This window comes from Pimephales promelas, chromosome 11, assembly GCF_988280905.1.
Source record: "Pimephales promelas chromosome 11, fPimPro1.hap1.1, whole genome shotgun sequence".
NCBI classification, from domain to species: domain Eukaryota; kingdom Metazoa; phylum Chordata; class Actinopteri; order Cypriniformes; family Leuciscidae; genus Pimephales; species Pimephales promelas.
Window position 1 is genome coordinate 13,221,729 of NC_142779.1, and position 17,305 is coordinate 13,239,033.

At 38.2% G+C, this 17,305-nt stretch overlaps 1 protein-coding gene across 5 annotated transcripts in view; it reads left to right on the plus strand.

Annotated features, from left to right (window-relative positions):
- sertad2b (SERTA domain containing 2b) overlaps window positions 1–15,104 on the plus strand; it is a 40,702-nt gene extending 25,598 nt beyond the window's left edge. For 2 of the 5 annotated variants that reach the window (XM_039672936.2, XM_039672934.2), the window contains exon 2: window positions 10,908–15,104. In XM_039672936.2, coding sequence (XP_039528870.2) covers window positions 10,912–12,042 — 1,131 coding nt within the window. In that variant the 5' untranslated portion in view covers window positions 10,908–10,911 and the 3' untranslated portion in view covers window positions 12,043–15,104. Of the gene's footprint in view, window positions 1–6,012; window positions 6,201–10,904 lie in introns of those variants that run through there. The other 3 variants (XM_089117000.1, XM_089117001.1, XM_039672935.2) reach the window with 3 other exon arrangements.
- Window positions 15,105–17,305: the final 2,201 nt, after the last annotated feature.

Genomic DNA, 17,305 nt, shown 5'->3' on the forward strand with positions numbered 1-17,305 from the left:
GATATTATTGTGACAGGTTAAATAAATGAAAACAAAGATATTAATATGATGATTGGCAGTCTCATGTGTGTATAAAGATGCATGTTCATTTCACTGTTGAATTAGACATGGCTTGTAAATGGGCTCTTTGTTTTAGATTAGATGGCAAATTGGGATTGAATAGCTTTGACACAGTAGATGATTTTATTTGGCATCTGATTAAGGTAAATTATTTGGTCGTCATGGAACAAATTCATGCTGGAAAATGGCAGTGGGGGGATTGAGGGACATGTCTTCTAGTCTCAGTGTGTTAGCACAGTTGTTTGTCTTTGTTTTTGAAAAATTGCTTTAAACCACACTAAAAAAACTGCAGGGTTTAATTTATAAAGTAAAACCTTAAGTCTCAACCTGCAGTGATAAGTTCATCACAATAGTAAAATACTGCATTGTTTTCACAAGTTAATCTGATTATTCTTTATCTTTATTTTAAAGACCTCTTTGAAACTGTGGCTACTCAGAGAATCAGTTATTTTGCAGTTTCTATCCTTGTCAGACACACTGGCATTCAAAGTCCGAATAACTCGCATGCAAGCACACACACACACACACTCAGTAAATTCAGAGGATCAAGGTCCAGTTGGATTTTCTACCTATGCATGATGGTTCACATTAAGCAGAGTAGATTACAACCCCTGCTTTCGTCAGTCTGCTCATCATATTGCTGTCTTATTTCCTTGAAACAAAAAAACCTGACTCTGTGACATTTACATGTTGTACTCTCCGTGTCATCTTTAAAAGTGCACTTCCTTCCTGCAACACAGTCACAGAAGTAAAAAGAGGTTTTGTCCCTCAATTAATTGTAAATGTCACATTCAGGTTCCAGAGAATTCACCTTTTTTACCTTTTTTGTTCGAGTGGACAAAGTTATTCTGTCCCATTATATATTTGCAACTCATGTTTTCCTACAAGGTCTAAGCTGCAAAGATGTCAACCTTTCAGTTACCCTATATTGCTATTTCAGTTGCAAATAAAATAGCTTGTCATACAATCTAGTCGCTTAAAATGAGATATAACTCTACCTGCTTGGTCAAAAGAGAAGGACTAGTAATGAAAAGAAAAAATACTAATAATTACTGTTTATTAGTTTCATTTCACGTCACCTGCTGCGTGAGTTTTATTTTCCTTTAAATGGTGTGTGCACCTATCTTACACCTTCACATAGTGCTCTAAGACTACTGCCTCTCTGGTCAAACCGGTTTGAATGGCGTTCCTCTCTATGCTACTGTTTAGCTGTTTTTTTTTTAACAGGAGTCTGACATTTAGGAGAAGTTTAAGGGAAACTTGTATCTTTCCTCATGTTTATTGCACACATTTTGTTGTTGTTTATGTTTAGTATATATCACAGCACAGGTTAGGTGGGTTACTCCAAAAACTGTGGTATTTTTTTAGGGAGTAAATGTTAGTGCCAAACTACTGAGTATTTTCTGTTTAAATAAGTGCAAAGCTTTCATAAATCCTTCCTTAATGTATCTCCAATTTAATGTTAAAAGTATGAGTGCATGATACAGTGCAACAGTCAGTGCCTGTGGAAATCTGTAATGTGGGTTGTCGTGTTACTCGTCTAGATGACGTAAAGAGGCTTGTCTGAGTGTGTGCCGCCTCTTTGCTGCTCGCTAGGACTGAGACCCACAGTTCTGCCTGCTCTGAAGTGTGTCACCCACTCCATACTTCATTTATGAAGTACTTGATTAAAGTTGCTCCTTTATGCTGATTGATAGATCAATATACTCCTAGTCGGGTGGTAGTTGGCCATTATGAGATCATTTGCATTGGCCAGTGACTAACTGTTCATTTAAAGGGATACTCCACTTTTGGAAATAGGCTCATTTTACAACTCCCCCAGAGTTAAACAGTTGGGTTTTACCGTTTTCGAATCCATTCAGCCGATTTTCTGATATTTAGAAGAATATCAGTATCCAGACAGTTTCTGGTCTCATTGACTTCCATAGTAGGAAAAAAATATACTATGGAATTCAATGAGACCAGAAACTGTCTTGTTACTGATATTCTTCTAAATATCAGAAAATCACCTGAATCCCCTTTAAATTCAGCCTTTTTCCTTGTTTATGATTTATATACACAATGAAGACTGCAGCAAATTGATCAAAAGTGACAGCAAGGACATTTATAATGTTACGAAAGATTTCTATTTCTAGTAAATATTTCTAGTATATACTATTTCTAGTTCTTTTGAACTTTCTATTCATTAAATAATCCTGAAAAAAATGCATCACGGTTTCCACAAAAACATTGAACTTTGAAACTTTGAACATTGATAATATTAAGAAATGTTTCTTGTGCAGCAAATCAGCATAAGAATGATTTCTGAAGTGATGTGACACTAAAGACTGGAGTAATGGCTGCTAAAAAAATATATGCTTTGCCATCACAGGTATAAAGTATATTTTAAAATTTAGATAATATTTTAACACTGTAGCCTACAATATTTTTACTTTTGATACTGTATTCAAATTATTTTTGATCAGTTCTTTCAAAAATGACCAATATATGTTTGTGTGTGTATATAATGTATCAGTAGTATTATATCAGTCATTAATAACTCTCTTTCCATAGCATTACTAGTTATGACTCACATCTTACAGACATCTTATCTGCTAAGTTGAAGAGCATCAGTTGCAGAATGAGTTTTCATCTGCTCTCTTGAAACTGAAAAGTGAAGACAGGCAGCTCTAAAGTTTTATATGCCCCCAAAGTTTATTTGTCTGTTTTTTTATGTTTGCTTGTATTACTTCTCAATTTTGGGCATTACAAGTGAGATCACATTGTACACAGTACAGCAGCAGATACATATCTGTCCACTTGTTTGACTGTCTTTAGTATCGTAAGACTTTGCTGTTCAGTAAAGATCGTAAAGCAGACACGAGTGTGGTACAGTTACATTACAGATCCAGCATGCAACAGGTTTACAGACATGTTATTTGTTCGTTTTTAAGATGTCAGACGGTTGTCTGACCCCTGCAGCTTTCGCTCTGTGCTGTGTGAGAATGTGGCGTCTGGGCCTTCTCCATCTGTCTGTCTTAATCGCTCTATGTTTACTGTCTCACACATCCCTCTCTCCTTTCTCTCACTGCCTTCTCTGTCTATCTCCCCTTCCCCCCATTTTCTTAGTGTTTCTCACTTATTTGCTTGTTTGTTCAATGTCGTTGGATCTTCTTTAGGAGTTCCAGTTTAAATTACCCTCCATCTTTGCAGTGAAACAAATTACACTAAGTACAGATCCCAAGTGGAGAGGATGGTGAAATGTGTACCTGAAATCTTTTTGTAGAACATAGTGTTTCTCTCTCTCTCCCCTCTCTTATCTCTGTCTTTAAAGCAAAATTAGTTTTGTGCCTGTTAGTTAATATGTTAACTTTGAGCCTCATCTGTATTTTAACTCCTAATTGTGAACAAAAATCACTTTTATTAAAATTTACAGTCTTTCTATTCTAGGAAAATTGCCTTAAAGTATTGATGAGTCATCCTGAACACATTTTTTTTTTAATCTAATGAGATCTCTTGAATTTGAATGCCCCTCCCATTAATTAAGTGGAACTGACCAACAATTGCATATGATAGTTTACAGCTGTGCATTATTTCAAATAATTTTTAAATAATTGTTCAACTGAGGAATTCTTGTTGAAAACGACAATATCCATGAGTCTGCAAAAAAGAGGATGGAAACAAGTAAATCATGCCAAAACAACTTTTTAGTGCCCGCCCACTCCCATGATGCACTGCGATTGACATAATCGATTCAAGTCAGTGTCTCTAAACTTTCAAATAGGGATTTTTTTGCAATAAATATAATATATATCGTTTGATTCTACATTTAGAATCAACATATTTAAATCGGTTCGCTTTTGAAATAATTTTTCATTCTGTTGTCATTCATTATTATAGTCTAATCTTGTTCTTTTTTCTTTTTAACAAATTTTCAAATACTTTTTTTTGCTTCTACGGTATCAAAGTTTGTAATGTTGTGTTCCGCCTCGTAGTTGGTTGGATTGATTCATACCTTTTGACTCTTGAACGAAGACTGTTAAATTCCTGTGGGAAAAAATATCATCATCCGCATCATCCAGATCACTCTTTCACACTTCACGACTGGTGTTGTCCTTTGTGTGTGTACAAATGATTAATGTCTGTATTTGTTCTTTTCATCTGATGCACTCATTATTGAATCTCAGTATTTCTCAGCATGCGTTCGACTTTGTCTATGTTTGTGCATTTATATCTGCAGGTGTTTGAGAGCTATAGACAGCGTGAGTGTGTGTTTGTGGGAATCAGTACCCTCCAGATCTGAAATAGCACTGTGTGGAGGTGAAGGGGGAGGGGAGCTCTGAAGCACAGGCATGGAAACGTGCAGATCCTGTTACAGGATCATAATATCACTGAAAACTCGGCGCTCTGTGCTCCATCCTTTCCGCTGCACTTGTTTGCCTGCTCACACCATCCTTTCTGCCGCATTCTCTCACTCTGTCTCAAACCAGTACACCCAGTGCCGAAGCTCCGGCGTCACACCCGGTCCCTCATGTGCCGTATGTGCTATGTGTAGGACTGGAACAGAACGTACAGCCTGCCTAGCAGCCCTGACATATTTCCAAGCTCTGCTCTGACAGCTCAGTCAGAGCTCTCCTCCGGAAAGGCCTATGACTTAATTTTTACGCTAATTTCACCGTTTTCTGGTGCTGTGTTTCAGAAACGCACTTACTGGCTGGAGCCGTAACCAAGAACTAAGTTGCGCTTTTGCAAGTGTCCTTTAAAGGTGGGCTTCTGCCAGCCATTTCGTAAAAACTCTATAAAGCCTGTCTTGCACTAGACATTTTCTGCCGGTGTGTCTCTTCCTCTCCTTGGAGAGTTTTCACTCAGGATCATTGCTCAGCGCTGGTGCATTAGGGAGCAAAGGGACAGGTTGTCTGTTTACGAATGTCTCTTTGCGTAAGGGAACACGGTGTGCTTCTTACTGGGGATAACTCAATATTCTCCTTTTTCCTCATTCTTTCTGGCTCCCCCAGTTGTTTTCCTGTGGTTAGTACATCCAGGTCAGGAGCCAAAGTATAGGTTGCCCAAAAGGCCACAGACCATCATAAAGTAAAAGAACCAAGAGAACCGAGAAGAAACAGTGGTGAATCTCTTCGGTTGTGTCTCATTATACTTCTTAGTTTCCTACAATGTGAATCACTAATATTCAACACAAAAAGCCTCTAAACATGTGCATCTTGTAGCTATAAGACACTGTAAAAAATATTGTTGGTTTAACTTAAATTAAGTAACCTGGTTGCCTTAAATTTTTGAGTTGAATGAACTGGAAAAAGTGAGTTAATAAAATGAAGGAGATTGATTTAATTATCAGGAAACTCAAAATAATAAGTTTTCTGAACTAAATAAATTATTTAATTTAATTTGACAAAAGAAAAAATGTTGTGATAACAAATCTTGAAAATATTTTTTTTACAGTGTGCTTGTCTGACTGACATTTTATGTAAAAAAAAAAAGATGTACATACTTAATGACATATGTGTGTGTGTGTGTGTGTGTGTGTGTGTGTGTGTGTATATATATATATATATATATATATATGATTGTTTATAATAAATGATAGTACCTCAGTTTTTTCCATGCACATTAGGGATAAAACATTTTTTTATAAATTACAAAGCAACTCTCTTTTAAAGACAGAAAATAAGCCTTTGTCTTTGTCTATTGGTACTTGTGCTGCTTTGATGACATTTCCAGTAAGTGAATATAGTGAACTGGCTTTTACAACAAATTCTGGAAATTTCTAGGGAGGGAAAGCGAATGTTTCAGTGCACTGAAGTGATTTTGACAATGGAACAGAACAGGGCTAAACTCCCTGGCCAGTGTACTTCTGAACTATAGAGACCAGAATGCTACACACTTTGACTTTTCACACTGAAGATGAAAGTAAAAGGATGGAGGAAACAGAAGCAGACCGAGGCAAAATCAGAAGGAATGCGTAGGGTGGGGCAGCAGTGGCATTTGAGTGTTGCAGACAGTCGTATCCACTCCTCAGCGTGAGTCACAAGGACGCGTTCAGCTGCCGTGGCATTCCTCTGTGTGGATTACTGTGGGAAACTTTATTTGCTTGAGACTTTCTTGAAAGCTTCAGACAATGGCATACAGTTCTAGGGCCACTCTGGGTAAGTTTATATCCAAAGTGAATGACTAAATACTTCTGCGGTACTGATTTTTGACTGTCATGTTTGTGTCTGCCTCTCCGAATCACTCCTAGATCTGAACACAAATTTGTAGTGACTTTTTAGCTGCATAGTGTGAGATGCTATTTTTATCACTTGAGTCATTCTTATACCCTTTATCTTTTACTCATCCACCAAAAAACCTCTCAAAAATAGCCTAAAATTGTTTTTCCTACTGCAACATCATTATGGACGTCACGTTACAATTTTATTTTTAATAGCAGATCCTTTACTGTAGCAGAGGAGGTGTTTTGAAGTTTAGCTAAATTACTAATTTCTGTTTGTATCTATGTCACTTTTTTTTTAGGAGGAGGAGGGGGGATTCTTCCCATTTTAGACTTATTTTATCAAATGGCTTACTGTTTTAAGTATCTCTCTAAATATCTTTTAAATTGAAAAAATCACCCTAAATGTTACTGAACCAAATTGGATATGACTGTACATCTTGGTTACTTGTTCATAAACCCTGCATCTCATGAATTATTTGTCTGCTCTGCATGTAAACTGCATGCTTTGGAATGTACATCCATCAGACCAGATGAAACTTGTTTTTCTCTCCAGCTAGTCATATAGTGTTTTAGATTCATCTCCTCAGAAGCAGCACAGTCAAGGAAGAGAAACATTTCTTTCTTTAACTTTCCTCAGATCCTCTTCTTTCCCAAACTCTCTCTCTCTCTTTTTCTCTCACTCTCTTTGTCAAGTTTTTGGGTGGATTCCCAGCTGACTGTGTTTGTCATGGTAACAGGCAGCAAGGCAACAGGCCCAGCCACTTGCACTTCCTGAGTGAGTGGAGCTGCCTGACAGATCTGCGCCTGCTCAGTGTGTGTGTGTGTGTGTGTGTGTGAAGGCAGGGCTAGGATGCGTGAGGCTGTCAGCCTGTATTAGGTTCAAGCCCACTGCAATGCTGCCTACTGCTACCGGGCTTCACTTTATGCTAATGAGGGGAGGCCTCAGGAACGGGCTTCCTTCTTTTTATGTCTCTCTCTCTCACTCACTCACTCACTCACTCCTTGCTGCCATCTCTGAGCTTTCCTTGTGGGCTAGAGAGAAGACTGATCTATTGTTTTAAATGCCTCATGTTTTACTCGATATATAACCCTCATTCTGACCTTAAAAGTCGATTTGAAACCAAAATGGACTCTTTTTATTACATGTTCACAGTCCTTTTATGAGTGATTCATTAGCATGTTGTACTCCAAAGGGAAAAAGTATTGGCCTTAATAATCATTAATACACATTTTAGAACTTGCTTTGCATCTGAAACTACTTTCTTTTTTGCTTATATGGCCCACAGACCATATTTAGTGGTTACACTGTCTTTAGGTACAGTCAAAATGTATTCCATGCTTAAAAGGATTTTACACACAATAAATTGTAGTTTTAAGCAAATATTTAAAATATTGTTCACACATTAGGTGAAGACTTTAATCATATCATTAGCTTTTTTTTTATTTTAGATGGATGTGTATTTAATTTTTCAAACTTGATAAATTCTGTTCTTTTGAACTTATTTTATTCAAAGCACCAAATTAGTATATCATATTATTATATTATATTAGAATGATTTCTGAAAGATCATGCTACACTGTAGTAACTGCTGCTGAAAATCCTGCTATTCCATTACAGGAATAATTTTAAAATATATTAAAATACAAATCTTTTAAATTGCAATAATATTACTGTTTTTACTATATTTTTGACAAAATAAAAGCCTGGTGAGCATAGGAGTCTTCTTTCAAAGGTGAAGTAAGTAAAGGATAGTGTACATCCAGCTGGTGGTTCTCTCAAAATAACCCCCGACAGGATGAGGAGGACTGGTTGTTATATGGGATTAACATACCGCTGGATGGCACTATTGACCAATCAGAATCAAGTATTCCACAGAGGCGTGTAATAATTAAAAATCTTGCTGACCCCAAACTTTATGGTAGTGTATGTTGCAAATAAAGAATTAAATGGGGTGGCAAATGCAATTTTAAACATAGTAGAGTTTCAAGGAATGAAATGTATGAAAGGTGCAGTATGTAATATTGACAGCTAGTGGTTGAAATGGGTACTGCAGTCTAAATTCCAAATATTTGAGAGGGTTATTTTGCACACTTTTGCCGAGCCCCCACTGATAGGTGCTCCGTAGCCGACTTCTTCACGACAGTCAAAGTGCTGGTACGTCACGACAGACCAAGGGGTGCCATTTGGGATAGGGCCTTAATTTATCCGCCTTTTTTTATCTATTGGACACATAGAGCTGTTTAGATGGATACCAAGGCTTTTTAGGTTGGCTAAAATGTACAATCTATGACCTAGTTTGTTTACTAGCTTCCATGGCTACAATACGCTGTGTTTTCTGCCAAATGCCTACCCAGTGTGTCGAAATACTATTGGAAAAATGAAAAGTGGGCGGGATCACACAGAGACCAAAGCAAAAACAGACATTCCTACATGAAATGCACTTTTAAAAGTTGAATCTGGCTTTAGCATTGTTTTTCGGAGAAACAAGGATGTGGACTTAGCATGTTTTCTAAATCTCTTTGGTATTTTGGTGTTTTATACAGTCAAAAGTAATAATAACATGCAGCACAATTAATGTAACTCAACTTGAAGAGCATGGTGCTCCAAATGTCAAGGTCATGGGTTCAGTTCCCAGGAAACACACATACTGATCAAATGTAATGAAAATCGCTTTGGATCACAACGGTTACCAAATTTGTAAATTAAGTTTTAAATGACTTATTCAACACATGACAAAAACCTTTCATTAATGTGTGTTTTTCTAAAATCGCTCACACATAGGCTACATGTGAGTCACGTCAAGTTGTAAGCATGGTGAAACGTTCCAGTGTACAACGTTAGGTTGTTTGGACCATCTGTGTTCCAACACCCCCAACCCCAAGACCCTTTTTTCCTAGTCTCTCCTTAAGCATATATAGCAATGGTGAATCAATGCACTGTAATATTACGGTGGCCCATGCAATCTGATTTAAATCTCTTGTATCATGAACCTAGAGCTACAGAATCTGAGAACACTTCTGCCTACATTCAAAGCTCAGCGTTAGTCACACACTCGCTCCTTCTCTCCGTCCCCCTTTTCCACCAAACACTCAGCTGGATCTTGTCTTCCTGCAGCCAGCATGTATTTAAGCAGGGAGTGATCAGGGCTTTGCACTCGTCTGACACATTCTTACCGTGAGTACTTACTGAAAGTCTGACACACATTTGCAGCACGGCTCAGGAAGGAGTAGTCAGAATTGTATTCCTGTAAACGCTCCTGTGGTAGCAGCTCATGGCTTACATTTATTTCCATCTTTACTCTGCAACTCAAAAGTTTGAATTCTTCTGTTTAGATATTGTTGTTGCTAATGTCCTGGAGATGCATATCTCTTTGGCACAGTTGTAAACGTGAGGCACAGTTGTAAACGTGAGGCATTATGGACTCTCTGCGATGGCTGCACAGAGAGACTGTACTGACTCTCAACTCTCTGCAACATCACCGAATGCTATATGACAACAGCTTGCAAGCCAATGTCATAGCAACCAAGCTTCAAGCCACTGTTAATCGAAACAGTTTCTTGTATTTTTTGACCATGTCTGTTGGATCAAACCAACTGTTATAGCCTGCTCTGTTTGTATTTGTTATTTATCTGTTGGCTATATTGTTAAAAAAAATGGTGTGTTTTTTTCCATCTTACTCTGTTTGTACTTTCCTTTGCCTTTCCTCACTATGTTTTCAAAAGAAGAAAGATAAGCAACAAAAAAATGTACATTAAAAAATAGTTTTTATGTTATTCTGGACAGTTATTATTTTAAAGTGCAGTTTATGTGAACTAGCAGCACTTGAACAAACAGGTTTCCCAAACACTTCTTGCCATTGGTCAGACAAAAAGACAGCCTCACCCCCGAACTCACACCATTGGTTGAGCCAGTGTTTCTATGTTAAACTGGTTGGAATTCTCAAACAAACACCAATCTTTTGATAGTGTCGCAGTGTTTATACTTTTATAGTATACCCTTCAAGTGCACCTGGTAAACTCATACCTCAATATCTAGAGTTTGTTTTTACACCATGTTACATGTTCATCTAGGAAACATAACAGGGAAGTAGACTGAACAAAACAAAATAATTATATTGTGAAAAGTAAACCCAAATATCTACATTTGAATTCACTATGAGGATTTTTTGTCTCTTATTTATAAATGGTATCAATGTGTTTGTTACTTGAAGCAAATGGTGAAAGTTTTTGATTTGACTTACTTTCCACTCACTGATCTCTTGTCTGTATAACATATTGTAGTAGATCAGTGTTTGATCACTTCTTGGAAACTAGTATCATCTAGAATATGGAGTTTCCCACTTGTAAATATGACAGCACAGCACCCTCAGCAGCCCTACTTCCAGCACCTCTAAATTCAACTAGAATGGACAAAGTATTTTAACACAGAATTATACACTTTCACCTTTAACATCTCAGTTTCTTGAAATGTTTGTTTGACATTTTTGCCATTAGATATTTTTCTGTAGATCAAGAGGTTTATATGGAACCAGTGTCGAGTCGTAACTTAAGAGAGGTAAACAGCAATGAGTCATGAACGTAATGGCTATGTGGCTAACACTCTCTCTCTCCCTCCTTCTCTCTCTCTCTTTACTCTAAGCAGATATATGTTGGGTAAAGGGGCAAAACGGAAACTAGATGAGGATGAAGAGGGGCTGGAAGGCAAAGCGTTGGCGGCAGGGCCTGGAACGATGGCCGACGGGCTCTCAAAGGTCTCCTACACACTGCAGAGGCAGACCATCTTCAACATGTCTCTGATGAAGCTGTACAACCACCGGGCGCTCACCGAGCCCAGCTTGGAAAAGCGCGTGCTCATCAACAACATGCTGAGGCGCATCCAAGATGAGCTGAAACAGGAGGGCAACCTGCGGCCACTCTTCTTTCCTCCTTCCCCTCCACCCGACGACCCTGTGGACGAGGGTTTCCGCGAGGCACAGCCTGCCTTCAGCGTGTTGTCCATGGTGGCACCGCCACTGTCCCAGTCCCCAGCACTTTCCGCTCCGGTCCTTACGTCGCCTTCGTCAGGGCTGTCAAACCCAGCACCTCTGGAGGCCTGTCTTACCCCAGCTTCGCTTTTAGAGGAGGACAGTGTCACGCTTTGCACGTCGCCCTCATCTCCCTCTCCGCTCGTTCCTCCTCCACCACCACCACCAACTCTACCCAGACTCCCTTCACCTGTGACCAGAGACAGTTTTTCTTCTGCCCTGGATGAGATTGAGGAGCTCTGTCCTTCGTCCTTACCTACAGCTACATCTGTGCCCGGTGCTACCTCCCTCTCGTCCCTTACAGTAACCCTCCAAATGCCGTTGTGTCCCCCCAGCTTAAACTCAGGGGCCTTGGACTCCAAAGACTGCAGTAAGCCTTGCAGCCCAAAGCTTGGAGGGCTGGTCCCGCTGCCCGAGGAAAGCTCAGCGGCCCCCAACGCACCAGAGACTGTTCCACCCAACAGCCTGGACATGAGCACCTCACCTTCTGCCTTGTCCTCAGGCTTTCTGACAGACCTTGCCCTGGACGACATTCTCTTTGCTGACATTGACACCTCCATGTACGACTTTGACCCCTGCACTTCATCCTCAGGTGCGGCTCCATCGAAACTGGCGCCCATGGTGACGGCGGACGAGCTCCTCAAGACTCTTTCGCCCTACAGCGGTTCTGCTCCTGCCGTCAGCTCAAACCAACCTTTCAAAATGGACCTCACTGAACTGGACCATATTATGGAGGTGCTTGTAGGATCATGACCGGGTTTGGAAGGGAACTGGGGAAGAAAATGCAAAACCAATCAAAGAGTTTTTAAATGGAAACTGAGAAAGAAACTAAAGAATCACTTTGTGAGTTTTTGGAGTACAATTTCTTTTGTACAGTTTTGTGTTCGTTTTGTTTTTAAAGACAAAGGAAATTGTCCATTTTAACTACTTCTCAACACTGTGCATGCACTGTGCTTGCCTGTCCCAAAAATGAACATGAAGAAATTTTATGGAACACACTTTGGCCTCTGGCAGATCCGAGTGCCTTCATTTATGACCACTTGGTAAATTAATGTTTGTTTGTCTTGTCTCGTTTTTTTCTCATAATGTCTAATCGAACAAGATGAATTATCCGAGAAGTAGCATCTTTCTTTCCCCTTCTCAGCATACAGGTGCAAGAATGTGCAACGGCAGCCCTATTTTCATATTTTTCTTTCATTTTCACAAAGCACAAAGATTTTAAAAGAGGAACTTGGTTATTTTGTTTGTATGTGTTTCTATCCAGAGCTGTTTTATTGATTTTTAGTAATATTCAAAATAGTCTGTTAATATGTGGTCATTTTTTCATTTTTTTTATTCATTAAGGGATAGTTCACCATGTACTCACCCTCATGTCCTTTCAAACCTGTATGAGTTTCTTTCTTCTGTGGAACATAAAAGAACATATGTGGGGGGAAAAAATGTGTCCATATAATGAACGTCAATGGAATCCAATGTTGATTTGCACCCCACTAATTTTTCTTTAAAATGCCTTTTTTTGTTTCACAGAATAAAGTAAGTAGTGCAAGTTTGGAGTGACGTGAAGTTGAGTAAATGATGATAAGATTTTCATTTTAAGTGAACTACCCCTTTAAACCTCCTTCAGTGAAACATATGAAATGTACTCATTTATGGAACATGCTTTACCAGGTATTATTTATTCATAGATGTGTGTAGTGGTAAGATATTTACAGTCAACCAACCAAATTTCTTGTGATCTGCCATAACGGCTCAGATTCCATGTGTTTACGTCTCAGCTGGCAATGTATTGTTTTACAGATACATTTATTTGATTAGCCAACGCTAAAAGCCCTTTATGCTACAAATAACTGATGCAATCAATGCCTTCTGATCAGTAATAAGCAAACTGTCAACTTCTCTCAGGCATTTCCTTTTTATCTGAGTCAAGGCATTGCCGTAACTTCCCTATTTTGGCCTTTGGTTTGGCTTTATATCATCACTCAGACTCAGTGGCTGGTTCAGTTTTAATGCTACACTAATGCACAGAAAGAGGGTCAATGCATGTCTCTATGTGCAAAAAGGAAAAGACTGTACCACACATGTAAGTTTATGGTTGCTATTCTGTTCATTTTCAACTATTTCCATCTTCATAATCTTTTTGCCAAACATTTCCTTCGTATACATCTCTCACCAGTACAACGGTACATTTCTGTTAACATAATAATGCATGCAGGATTATAGCTCATAATTGTACAGATGTCAGATGATTTGTGTATGGTTTGGTCTTATTTTATCTTATTTATACCATTGTTTGTTTGAGTTTTATTAATGGTATCTGTTCATGTTCCAGTCAGACTCTCTCTCTCTCTCTCTCTGTTGCCTTGCTGGGTTTCAGAGTCGTTTGGCCAGTAGGAATGGTCTCATTACGTTTAAGGGGAGTTTATTGGGGGAGTTTAAGTATGCACAAGTTTGGTGGGAGAGTATTATGCATGTGTGTGCAATAGACAGCACAGTATATTTGCTAAAAACACTTGCTATAAGTCGATCAGATTGGTTGGAAGGATTATTTTACGTGCAGCTGACAGAAAAGGAAAGGGACCATTTATCATATCGCCTGTGTAAGTTTCACAAAGCTGTTTGTCGCACTAAACAAGCTATCGTTAATAATGATAGATTTACATACCGACAAAAACTGTGCATTTTATGCCTTCCTGGAAAGTGCAATGTCAGTGAGGGAAGAAAACTTGTGAAATGTGTATTTTTAATAAGTATATTATTCAACAAATAAGTGTGACCATTATTAATCTGAGATTTGAACTTCCCGTCACAGAGACCTAAGCTAGAGGTTCAAGAGAGAGATTGTCTGAGAATTAAAAAGCATGAGTGAATGAGAGCAGAGCGGACAAAACTATGGAATCAAAACTGATTACAATTTCTTATAAGATTTCTAGATTTGGAGTGTTTGTTTTAAGTTATTTATTTTTTTGTTTCCTGTGTAAATATATTTATTTTTTATTTTATGCTAACATCCAGATTGTAATTTGTACAGAATATGAGATAGGAATGTATTATGCTTACGGGAATGTATCACTGCTTATTAATTGGGGTGGAAGCCATTTTTTTTTCATCTTGTTTTAATAATGCATTATTTTTTGTTTAGTTTCTTGTATTATTATTTGGTGTGTGGTGTTTGTGCTAGTCATCTAGTCAAACACTCCCTGTCGCTATTTAATTATAAGTATTTCTATTTAATGTTTTGTGTATTTCAGATTGTGTGCGAGGGAAAGGTTTGTGAAGCAATACTTTATTCTCTGCAAACTTCAGAATTTCAATCTTCCAAAGCCTATATCTGGGAAAATCTTTTTGATAACCCTCAATGCCAAATGTAAAGAAGAAAGGCAGCATGATTTCTGATGGTATTGGTTGTTGTTTTTTAATGGTATCTCGCTGTCCCATGGTTCAGGCCATACATTCGGGGAAGTTTAAAGTGGTTTCAGGATAGTCACCACTGGGATTATTCGTGTGTGTGTGTGTGTTTGTTTGTTTGTGTGTGTGTGTGTGAGAGAGAAATAGAAAGACAAAATCTGGTGGAGGGTCTAAACCCTTTTTCTGCTCATTAAGAAAGGCCGTATCTTCAGGCCTTTGAGCTGTGCCTTTTTCTATGCAATATTACAGACACATTCATTTTGAGGAAAAATAACCCATCAACTGATGATCACTGTATTTGCATCAATGTGTGGACTGTAAAATATATATTAAATATGGACATGTGTCTATGAATTTGAAACAGTCTTACTTTTCTAGTTTTATATCATACAATAAACGGATAAAAATGACATTCTGTGTTTGTTTTCTCTGTTGGTTTGTTTTGTTAGACAACTGGACATTTTAAAGGGTTAGTTCACCCAAAAATGAAAATTGTCATTATTGACTCACCCTCATGTTGTCCTCATGTTGACTCACCCTCAAGACCTCCGTTCATCTTCAGAACAAAGTTTAAGATATTTTACATTTAGTCTGAGAGTTTTCTGTCTCTCCATTGAAAATGTATGTACGGTATACTGTCCTTGTCCAGAAAAGAAATAAAGACATCATCAAAGTAGTCCATGTGACATCAGTGGGTTAGTTAGAATGTTTTGAAGCATTGCAAATACATTTTGGTCCAAAAATAACAAAAACTACGACTTTATTCAGAATTCTATTTTCTTCCGGTTCTGTTGTCAATCCGCGTTCAGTGACGCTGATGACGTAAGACGCTGCTGATGTGTTATCTGTGCGCCCGAGCTACGTTTACTGTCTGAGGGAGACAAAACTATGGAATAGTTTGTCTACGCTGTAAACAAAACAATCTTCGCAAACATGTCTAAAGATTTCGACACAGAGGAAGACTTAAATTTTTTTGCTCAGCCATATTTATTTGAACCCGAAATACACGGACGCACCAGCTACACGTCAAATTAACGCGGATTGACAACAGAACCGAAAGACAACAGAATGCGGAATTAAGTCATAGTTTTTGTTATTTTTGGACAAAAATATATTTTCGATATCTTCATAACATTCTAACTAACCCACTGATGTCACATGGACTACTTTGATGATGTCTTTATTTCCTTTCTGGACAAGGACAGTATACTGAAGATGAACAGAGGTCTTACGGGCTTGGGATGATGCACTGTTCATTGGGGTTCTATATATGAATCATAGGGTTCTTTACTCAACTCCAAAGAACCTTTTATGCTTAAAAAGGTTCTATAATGACAAGAAAGAACCCTTTTGGTTCCATATAGAACATTTTTCCTGGTTACAAAGAACCAGGAAAGGGTTCAATAATAAAGGGTTCTTATTATTGAACCCTTAAAAGGGTTCTGTAGAGAACCTTTTAGGGGTTCCAAATACAGCACTGATGGAACCTTTTAAGGTTCAATATAGAACCTTTTCTTCTGAGGGTGGTCATTAATGACATAATTTCCATTTTTAGGTGAACTAACCCTTTAAGGTATATAATTTCTGAGTCACTCTGCTGCTTTGGATGAAACGGCAGACATTTCTCTGCATCAACAGTTGCCTCCATTTTGCACCTATGACTCATGGCCTGGTAGCAGGAATCTATTTCCAGTATTGGGGCCACACAGCTGTGTAGCAAGGACAGTTTTAGCACGTGGCAGTGTGTGTGTGTGAACTGTAGGGGGATGGCCAGCTCAAAACAGCTGAACTGATCTCAGGTCAGCAAAGATGTTTTCTTCCTATGGATCATGTGGCTTTTTATGAGAGGGGTGAGTCAGTGTGTCATCTGTATCACTCACGCTGACCATCTCTCCTTTACTATTTGTTTTTCTTTATCTAAAACAAGTCAGTAGGCCCTGGAAATGATCTTAATCCTGCGCTGTCAGTCAGGGCTTGTTTTCACTTTACATCCCTCTATAGTCAAGCTTCTAACAAGTTTCATGTTTCACATGCAGATAGCGGGTGAAATATTTGCCTTCTCATACTGTATTGTTTCCAGTAAGCGTTATGGGGCCTGTTTCATAAAGCTGACTAATTTGCTGTGGTTGGTATGCGTCCTTCCCTACAATGTTCTTTGTTGGCCCACTTTCATCCATGTGAAGGAATGGGTCAAACCAAAGAAGAAAAAAAGAATGAATCAGAAAGGTCCTGCAGTTTTTGCAGTTTCATTAACTTCTGTCATTTAAAGATATATATGAATATACACATTAGGCACTCAAAATGACTGACAGATAGTGCCTTAATGTTTTTTAATGCTTGAAACCGTTTAGTTGAATTTAAATTAACATTCAATTTTAGAAGACTTTCTAAACAAACAATACGGTAGCTTGCCGCACTCTGAATTCAGTACAGACTACAGAAGTCTATCAAAATTGTATTTTTTTTTTTCTGGATTATATATAGTGCAAGAAGTGACAAGTGAATTAAAAACAAATGAACAGGAGCAAACGTTTCAACACATGGCTATCTTCAGAGTTCACGATGAATCGTTACACAATGCATTGTTGTTGTTTTTTGCTCGAATATTTTG